The 10,270-nt window shown below is 36.5% G+C and overlaps 1 protein-coding gene across 6 annotated transcripts in view; it reads left to right on the forward strand.

Annotated features, from left to right (window-relative positions):
- MTDH (metadherin) overlaps positions 1-10,270 on the forward strand; it is a 56,188-nt gene that overhangs the window by 41,313 nt on the left and 4,605 nt on the right. For all 6 annotated transcript variants that reach the window (XM_023648743.2, XM_023648741.2, XM_023648744.2 and 3 more), the window contains 3 exons: positions 1,308-1,432; positions 7,491-7,598; positions 9,850-9,990. In XM_023648743.2, coding sequence (XP_023504511.1) covers positions 1,308-1,432; positions 7,491-7,598; positions 9,850-9,990 — 374 coding nt within the window. The remainder of the gene's footprint in view (positions 1-1,307; positions 1,433-7,490; positions 7,599-9,849; positions 9,991-10,270) is intronic.

Raw genomic sequence — 10,270 nt, forward strand, 5'->3', positions numbered from 1 at the left:
AGGTATGCCCGTCGTTAAGCAAAGCGTGACAGTAGTCATTACAGGAGTATATATGGAAGAGTGTATGATGTCCAGGGAGACGAAGGAAGGGTTAACTTAGGGCTACTTATTTAACTAGGGTAAAGCCAAAGAATATTTTTCCCTTTTAGAATAAGCCAGTGATAGCTTCCCAAGGGAGGTAAAATTCACTTCCTCCTAGAGTGAAAGAAAGGAATTTGGAAGTCTAGAATAAAAATTTATTCTTGGGGCTGGCGTAGTGGTTGTGTTTGCCCACTCCACTTCAGCAGCCCGGGATTTGCAGGTTCGGATCCCGGGCATGGACCTGCGCACCTCTCATCAGGCCATGCTGTGGCAGCATCCCACATACAGAATGGAGGAAGATTGGCACAGATGTTAACTCAGGGCCAATCTTCCTCACCAAAAAAAAAAAATATATATATATATATATGTTCTTGAAAATAGGACGGTAGAAGCCCTAAAAGTGACTCATATATTTTGGCCTGATGAAAGTAGCATTGTTGGGGCCAGCCCTGTGGCCTAGTGGTTAAGTTCATTTGGCGTGCTCTGCTTCAGTGGCCCAGGTTCAGTTCCTGTCACAGACCTACACCATTCGTCGGTGGCCATGTTTTGGTAGTGACCCACATACAAAATAGAGGAAGATTGGCAAAGATGTTAGCTCCAGGTGAATCTTCCTCAGCAAAAATGTAGCATTGAATAATCTGAAAAATGTAAGAATGTACAGGTTAAGTATTGAAAGAGCAAGAGAAAAAGAAAAGATTAAATATTCTGTCATGACTTGGTGAATTTGAAGAAGAACCTGATCTTGAAAAGCTTATAAGAAGAGGAGGAGGTATAGATAAAATGACAGGTGGGAAGCATAATTTTGGCACTACTGTTACAAGATGGACTAATGTGTACCCTAGGAAATAAATCAATTACAAAAATGTTGTAATAATCGGGGCAAAAAAATGACCATATCCTAGACCAAGTTAGACATAAACAGGGAAAAGAGCAAATTCAGGAGACTGCTGATAAAGTAAGTAGGGAGAGTGGATTATATGGTTAATTCATATGTTTTCTGGAGTTTTTTAGAAATTCCACTTAATTAGCGATATGATGTGCCCTGCAGAAGTTGGGTAAAGGTTTTTACCATCATGTTATGGGGTTTTTTTCCAGTTTAAAATGTGCTTGGGAGAAAGAAGAACAATAGTTAAAAATTACAGCTTAGTTCAAGATAAGGAATTGTAGTTTTTGCATTTTAGTTTTTTGGCAGAAATGGATACCTAATTCACACTGTTAAATTTTAGATGGTCTGTCTTCTGCTGATCCCAGCTCTGATTGGAACGCGCCAGCAGAAGAGTGGGGGAATTGGGTAGATGAAGAAAGAGCTTCACTTCTGAAGTCCCAGGAACCAATTCCTGATGATCAAAAAGTGAGTCAAGGGATTGGCGGGGATGTTTATGTTTCTGTGCACCGAACTATGTTAGAATTATTAAGGGTTACATTCTGTGTTACAAATTTTTCCAATGGTGGAATTGCTTCAGAGAGGCATTCTGATCATATTCCCTTCAATCATCGTATACCTTCTCTATATCTCTGTTTATTCTTTTCACAAATTATTGAGGATTCTGCTATGTAGAAAGCACTGTTTATACACTGACAAGAAAACAACACAGTTTCTGTCCTCTTATCAGAATTATTACAATAGCCTACTAGCTCTTAGTGTGTTTAGAGAAGAGTAGATTAATTCCCAAAGAAAGCTTAAGGAAGGGTTCAGAGCAACAGAAAGGGCACCAAGGCAGAAAATAGGTAACACTTTTGGTGGAGAGCTAAATACTACACATGTGTGGAATCAGTTGGTGATAGGATCAATTGTTTAAATATCTGTCTTCCCCATCTAGGCTGTATTCCTTAAAGAAAGGGGCCACGAAGTTTTTATCTTTACAGCTCTAGCAACATGCTTGGCATTTAGTAAATGAAAGAAATAATATATACTTTGCTACATTTTTATGGATTTCTATAAGTAATGAGAACTGGTTGACAGCTTTTAAACTAGGAATAACTTAATCATCAATAGGATTAGGCTGGATTATAGCAGAAAGACAAGAAAACCAGTTTGGGAGGCTGTTTTACTGTTTGGAGTAAACATTGAAGAGGCCAGTACATGAACAGAGTAGAAGGTAATGAACTAAGTTGATAGCTTTGAAAAAGAAATGGAAGTGGTATTTATAAGAGACATAAAGCTACTGATCAAACTTTGCTACCAGTTGGTTATAGGAATAAGGGTGAAAAGTCCAAGAGGCTCTGAAAATAATAGGACCATCAATATTCAATAACCATTAATTGAGCATCTACCATGGGTCAGGTATTGTGCTAGTGGAGAAACAAAGGTAAATAAGATACAGTTATTGCCTTCAAGGAGCTTGCAGTCTAGTTAAGGAGGAGAGGAAGGAGACAGGCATATCAACAAGTAAGAGTAATGTTGCAGTATGTGTTGGGTATTGTGGAAGCACTTGGGAGTTTTAGCAAAGGCATCCTGGAAGTAAAAGCAGAGTGAATCAGAGTGGTCAGAAATGAGACTGGAGTGGGAGGCAGGGACCAGATTCTAGAAGTCCTTGAATGTCATGCTTAAAACCTTGGATTTTATCCTATAAATAAGGGAAGAATTTTAAGTTAAAGTGGTTTTTCGGCTACTGTGGCAGCCCATATAGAAAAAGGAGTGGAGGCCTATGTGAATGAAGGCAGGAAGACCAACTTAATGGTGGTTTAGTAGTCCATGACGTTAGTGGTAAGGATAGTTAATGCGGAGTAGGGGACAGAGTTGAAAAATTAATTGAAGTAAAATCAACAGAACATGTGATTAGAATTAAATGGAGAGTTATCAAAATGACTTCCAGGATTGTAGCTTGGATAACTGGGAGAGTGGAAGTGGTGCTCCCAACTGGAGAATATAGTAGCAAAAACTAGTTAGTTGGGTGAAAGATGTTTGGTTCAGTTTGGGATGTGTTAAATGTGGGGTGTTTTGTAGATATACCTAAGAGAAGTTGGTTGTAACAGGTTTAAGTTTAAGGAAAAGATTTGTGTTTGGAGGTTATTAGTATATGCTTGTTAAAGCTTTGAGGGTGGGTGAAATACCTAGGAAAAATTTAAAGTTGAAAAGATCAGTGGAGCAAACATAGAAGTCTGGGGAACTCTCAACTTTTAAGGAGAATCAGAAGCCCATGAAAGAGACTACAGGAGGAGAGTTCTGGGTCACAGAGGCGAGATGTTTGCTCTCTGGTAATTGAGAGCAGTTTCATTAGAAATCTTGGAATAGTAGCCATACTGCAATAAGTGGAGTAAACGAAGGCTAAAAACTAGTAATAACAAGTATAAGATTTTAAAAAAAAATAACTTTGGATAGGAATGGAGGAGAGGTAGCGTGATAACAGCGAAGTTGTGATATCAGGAAGGGTTTTGTTGGAGGTTGTTTGTATTTTAATGATAGGAGAGATTTTAGTGTGTGGGTTGGTGGGCTTTCTACTAAAGGGCCGTACAGAGGTGCAAAAGTGGCCATAGCCAAGGTGGAAATGAACTTTATTTACAAAAACTGGCATTTGACCAGATTTGTAGTTTGCCAACCCCTGCTTTAAAGTATCTGTAGACAAAAAGGAAAAGCATCTAGAATAAAGTAAAAGTTATACATAAATGGAAGAGATGTGCCTAATAGAGTATGATCTTGGGAGTTGGGATAGGGGAACTTTAGGCACAAGTGGACCGTGTGTTGGCCTTTAATAGCATGTAGTGCCTCTCATCTTTAGAGACCAGAGAAAAGGAGGGGTACTAATGGGATTCATTACTAAGGGTGTAAATAAATGTAGAGAGGGACAATTAACAGGTAATAAGAAAGCTGAGGGGGAAAAGTGGGTTTTAGATTGGACCTACAAAAGCTTCCTAGAGTTTCCAGGATTTGTGGGGAGAGAGGGATGATTGGGCAGAGCATGGAGGGTGTTTAGAACAGCGAAAGTACTCTGTATGATGCTGTAAGGGTGGATACATATCATTATATGTTTGTTCAAACCCACAAAATATACAACACCAAGAGTGAACCCTAAGGTAAACTATGGACTTTGACTGACAGTGACGTGTCATCACTTGTAACAAATGCACACTCTGGTGGTAATGTTGATAATGGCGGAGGCTGTGCATGTGTGGGGGCAAGCAGGATATGGAGATCTCTATACCTTCTGCTCAATTTTGCTATGAACCTAAATCTGCTGAACCTAAAATATAAAGTCTACTTAAAAAAAAAAAGCTTCCTGGTATAATACCTTAACAAGTAATCATTCTGATATTTGTTGAATGTTTAGTGAATCTACAACCAAAGTCTATTTCTTCACCTAGAACTTCCCTGTGCCTGATCATCAGAATTAAACAGTAAAACCACTGAATGGAGTAAAGACTATTACATATCATAGCAGTTCTTTTTCTGAGTATATTCAGAGATCATCTTTTACATTTCTAAGCAAAAATGAGATGCTATCTAAATGCCCATCAGTTGGGAAATGGAGAAATAAAATGTGATGTGTTTGTACAGTGGCATATTAGGAAGATGTTAAAAATCAATGAAATAAAGCTACATTAATATCAATATGATTAGAATCTAAAAATATACTGAATGATGAAGAGCAAGTTACAGAAAGATACACTGTGATACCATTTATGTAAATTTTGTATGTGTAGATACTCATAAATTTATAGAAAACTTGATTAGATGGACACAAAAGAAGTTCATGATAACGGTTACCCCTAGGGAGGTAGTGTGGGAATGAGATTGGGAAGGAATATAAAGGAATTTTAAATTTTTAGTAATATCTTACTTTAAAAAATCTAAAATAAATTTGTCAAAATGTCAGTTCTTTTATGTGAGTTAAAAGATGGTATGGAGCTGATTACAGTCTTTTCCCTATGAACAAAAACAGTATTTTGCCACAAGGAACTACATTTATCTTATGGTTGGATTATAATTGGCTGAGAAGCAGACCAAAGTCCTTGTGACCTGAATATCCTTCGTAGGATACATCTTTTCACGTGGTACTTTAATCATTATGAGCTTATGGTGAAAACTTCTACGGAAGTTTCTTCACAACTGGGAGCCAACTTGGACTGAAAATCTCTTAGCTAAGTTTGTGCAAGATTTTTTTTTATTTTGTTTTTCTCTCTGCTAGTAATTTCTGTAAACTGTTTGGTGGTTCATGAAACTTCCAAAATCATCCTAATGACTATGGTGCTGAGCAGAGAAAGAGCAGTTCTCCAAAATCAGCTCTTCCTATAAGGATAGCCTAGGATTCTCGGCTGTCACCTGTGCAGAATGAACAAAAAGCACTTTTCCATAGAAAATTCAACCATATGGTATATGTGATAAGATAGCATCGTGTATACTAATTTAACAGTGTTAGTTTGCTATTTTTGTCATACGGAATGTTACTTTCAGTGACATTCCTGCTGAAATTCAATTTTTTTAATTAAGGCTTTTATTTTGAGATAGTTCTACAGTCACACACACTTGTAAGAAATAATACTGAGATTCCCCTGTCTGTACCCTTTACCCAGTGTCCCCCAATGGTAACTTTTTTTTTTTAAAAGATTTGCACCTGAGTTGACATCTGTTGTCAATCTTTCTTCTTCTTCTTCTTCTCCTCCTCCTTCTCCTCCTCCTTCTCCTCCTCTTTCTCCTCCTCCTCCTCCTCCTTCTCCTCCTCCTTCTCCTCCTTCTCCTCCTCCTTCTCCTCCTCCTCCTCCTTCTCCTCCTCCTCCTCCTCCTCCCTCCTCCTCCTCCCTCCTCCTCCCCCCCCCCAAAGCCCCCCAGTACATAGTTGTAAATTCTGATTGTAAGTGCCTCTGGTTGTGCTATGTGGGACGCTGCCTGGGCATGGCCTGATGAGTGGTGCCATGTCCATTCCCAGGATCCGACCTGGCAAAACTCTGGGCTGCCAAAGCAGAGTGCACGAACTTAACCACTCAGCCATGGGGCCAGCCCCTCCTCATGGTAACATTTTGAAGAACTATAATACAATATCACAACTAGGATATTGACATTGATGCAGTAGGTACAAAACATTTTCTTCACTGCAAGGATCCCTCATGTTGCCCTTATTTATTTATTTATTTAATTTTTGCTGAAGAAGATTCACCCTGAGCTAACATCTTTGCCAGTCTTCCTCTATTTTTCTTTTTTAGTGTGTGGGCCACCAGCACAGCATGGCCACTAGCAGAGTGGTGTAGGTCCACACCCAGGAAGCAAACCTGGGCCACCAAAGCAGAGCACACTGAACTTAACCACTAGGCCACAAGGACTGGCCTATGTTCTCCTTTTTTATTGCCACACTTTCTTCCCTCCCATCCCCACCTCCTTTATAGTTCCTGGCAACCTGTAATCTGTTCTTCATCTCTCTAATTTTGTCATTTCAAGAATGGTATATGAATAGAATTATATAGTATGTAGTCTTTTAGTACTGTTTTTTTTTCACTCAGCATAGTTCTCTAGAAATTCATCCAGTTTGTTGTTGTGTATCATTAATTGGTTCTTTTTTACTCTTCTGAGTTAGTCTATGGTCTGGATATACCTCAGTTTATTTAACCATTCTCTGGTTGAAGTACATCTTGGTTGTTTCCTGTTTGGGGCTGTTATGAATATTTGTGTACAGCTTTTTGTGTGAACATAAGTTTTCATTTCTCTGGCATAAATGCCCAGGAGTACAATCCCTGGGTTGTATGGTAGTTGCATATTTAATATTTTAAGAAACTCCAAACTATTTTCCAGAGTGGCCGTATCACTGTACGTTCCTGCTGGCAGTGTGTGAGTGATCTGATTTCTCTGCATCCTTGTCAGCATTTGCTGTTGTCACTATTTTTTATTTTAGCCATTCTGATAGATTCGTTGTGGTTTTAATTTGCTTTTCCTCATGGCTAATGATGGTGAACATATTTCCATGTGATTCTTTACCGTCAGTCTATCCTCTGTCATGACATGTCTGTTCGTATCTTTGCACATTTTCTAATTGGATTGTTTTTTTTTTTTTTACTGTTGGATTTTGAGTGATCTTTATATAGTCTAGACACAAGTCCTTTGTTGGATATATGACTTACAAATATTTTCTCCCACTCTGTAGCTTGTCAAATTCAATTTTAATGCAAATACTTGTACATTTAAACTCTGAAATAAAACAGAATTACCTTTCCAATGAGTTTTTAAAAGCAAGGTTTGCACAGCTCTCTACTTGAGTGATGAAAGTTGTAAGAAGTGTTCTATCTTTAGACAACAGGAGAATGAAATTCCCTGTACTTTATTTTTTAATTATGTAATTTTAGATCAGTTTTCTTACTTATTGCTGTCTTATTTAGAATTTGAGAGATAAAGACTGAACCTAATGTATGAAATTATTCCATAATAATTTTCTGAATAATGAAAACCAGCTGGTTCACTTTAATACTTTTGCTTTTAACATCAGGTTTCAGATGATGATAAAGAAAAGGGAGAGGGAGCTCTTCCAACCGGGAAATCTAAAAAGAAAAAAAAGAAAAAGAAGAAGCAAGGTGACGATAACTCTCCTGCACAGGTAGAAAATCAAAACAGCAAACATTGTTCACTGAGCACTACTGCTGAATGTGAAAAGAGTGATATGCAGACACTGAGAATATGTAGAGATAAAAGACAAAATGAGATATCAAATTTACCTGAAAAGCATTTGGAAACTTACAGAATGTTTTAAAAGACTTTATACATTATACTGTAATAAAATGTTTATTGCTCTATAAAAATCATATCAAAGGTATGAATCCAAAAGTAAGTAAATAAAATTCTAAATTAGTCTGGTGGATTTTGGTTTATATTATAGTGAAATGGAAACGGAGGTACAGTATGTCACACTTAGAGAAATTTCTTTGGAATAACCGGAATTTAGAATTTTAGCACAATTAGAGAAAAGCCATGTGTATAATAAATGGGGTCTTTCACTTGACTGTGTTGGCTGGCTGTTCCACTTAGTATCTTTTCCTGTTTTTTTCTTCTAACAGAAACTTTCTATCATACCTACATTTTCCTTTTCTTTAGTATTTCTTACCTGGGGAGAAATTTTTAGATTACAGTGTAGATGAGAAAAAAGATATTTTAATTTCATACATACTAGATTACTAGAAATAATCATGGATTTATTTTTGAAAGCACTATATCACCATTATTTTACAACTTATGAAAATCTTATTCCTTACTTACAACCATGTGGCTCATTGTTTTCATTCTTTTAGATATAGGAGATTGCCAGTATTTCTAGAGGATAGCCTACATAGTAATTTTCCTATTTATTGTTCTATTTGTAGAAGTTTCTGCATGACTTTTTAAGACAATGTGTTCTTTTTTGTTGTGGGAAGCAAAACCCTTCATAAATGATACCAATCCATTTATCAATATAAGTTTTTTTCTCAGTAGTAGTAATTGGTGAGCATTAAGGTTAATGTGACTAAGATCAGTGGGTGAAAAGACTAAGACTAAAACTACGTAATAGATGTGCTTTTCTTGTTAGCTGAGCTAGCTGATGGGAAATGTTATTGACAGCTATCCTCTGTTAATAATACTATCTGAAATCCATTTAGCCAAACTTTTCCTAGACTTCTGTGACTTAAATTATGGCCTACAAGTTACTTAACTGCATAGGTTGCTTTGAGAATTAAATGAGATGTCCATGAAGTTCTGTGTAAAGTACATAGCACATAGTATCCTATCCATAAAAGAGGATATTTTGGAATTTATTCTTTTTTTCAATAGAGTTCTTTTTACTTGTTGGTATGTGGTTAGCAGGATTCTTTACTGTTAGAGTTCACCTTAGGATGAAACTAACTGAGGTCTTCTCATTAACTTTCTACAGATTGCAAATCCTACATACATACTTCCAAAATACTTGCTCAACTTAAATTCATAACGAATTTTTAAATACTCTCTAACCCCACTACCATCCTGAACAAGTTTTATCAAATATCAATGTTGGAAGGAAACTTTCAGGATCATCTTAGCCAGTTGTTAAAAAGAACAGTCATATATATGTATGTGTTTGGTAAAGAACAATACAATTCACAACGATGGTCCTATTTAATGTATTCTCGTTCATACTTATTTCATATACCTAAGCATATAATGTGCTTTAGAATTATTTTGCTGGAACTTTTTAAAAATCTGAAGGCCTAAGAATGGACATGTTAACATTTGAACAGAACGTTAGAAATTATCTAGGCAAATTTTATTTTACCATTGAGGAAACTAAGGTTTAGGGAAACTAAATGATTTGTCTTTGAGATTATACAGCTAGACTGTGGGATGGCCACAATTGAAATTCCTGTCTCTGTCCTGTCTACTGTATAAGCTTAATTTGTCTAGAAAATGTACTTATGTATAAGTATTTCATTCCTTGAGGAAGTCATTAAGAGAAATGCTATTTCTAAAGTCTTAGTTTGAGTATCAACTAATTCACTCTACTTTTTTTTAAAGGAAAAAATATGAGTTTAGTTTGTTCTGTTTGAGTTGGTTTGGTAAATCAGAATGGTTCCCATTTGGGGATGTGAGTGCATCGTTCTTTAATTCCCAGCTGATTTAAACCCCCGCGCAAAGAGGGGTGATGAGTATATGTTTCAGAGGCACCTACGTTTCATGAATCTTTGAGGATGAGTTTCATATGCTCTTTCATGCTATTTAGATAGTTTCTGAAGTAAAACTGTTCTCTTGGAATATCTTCTAGACATTAGTACAGCAAACCAAATAGATTTTACATAGTAAAAGTGAGTGATTTATATCATCTAATAGACTACTTTTCTCTCTAGGACACAGGAGAATTGGAAAAAGAGATTAGAGAAGAGCTTCCAGTGAATACCTCTAAAGTCCGTCCAAAACAAGAAAAACCTTTTTCTTTGAAGACCATAAGCACTAGTGATCCAGCTGAAGCACTCATCAAAAATAGCCAGGTAATTTTTTGTTATTTAAGGAATAAAATTTTGATGACTTGAGAATTGTATCGTAATTAATTTTTTATTGAAGCACTGTGCTAAGCATTTAAAATACTCTAAATAATTTAGTCCTTACACCACCATGAGAAAGGGAGAACCTGTTATATAAATGAGGTTAGAGAAGTTGAATAACTTGTCCAAAGTCGCATAACTATCAGTAGCAAAACCAGAGCCGATAGACTGTATTTTCTCCCATTAAATTTCTAGGCATACAAGGGATAGATGGCTTAGAGGAAAT

This window comes from Equus caballus, chromosome 9 (genome assembly GCF_041296265.1).
Source record: "Equus caballus isolate H_3958 breed thoroughbred chromosome 9, TB-T2T, whole genome shotgun sequence".
NCBI classification, from domain to species: domain Eukaryota; kingdom Metazoa; phylum Chordata; class Mammalia; order Perissodactyla; family Equidae; genus Equus; species Equus caballus.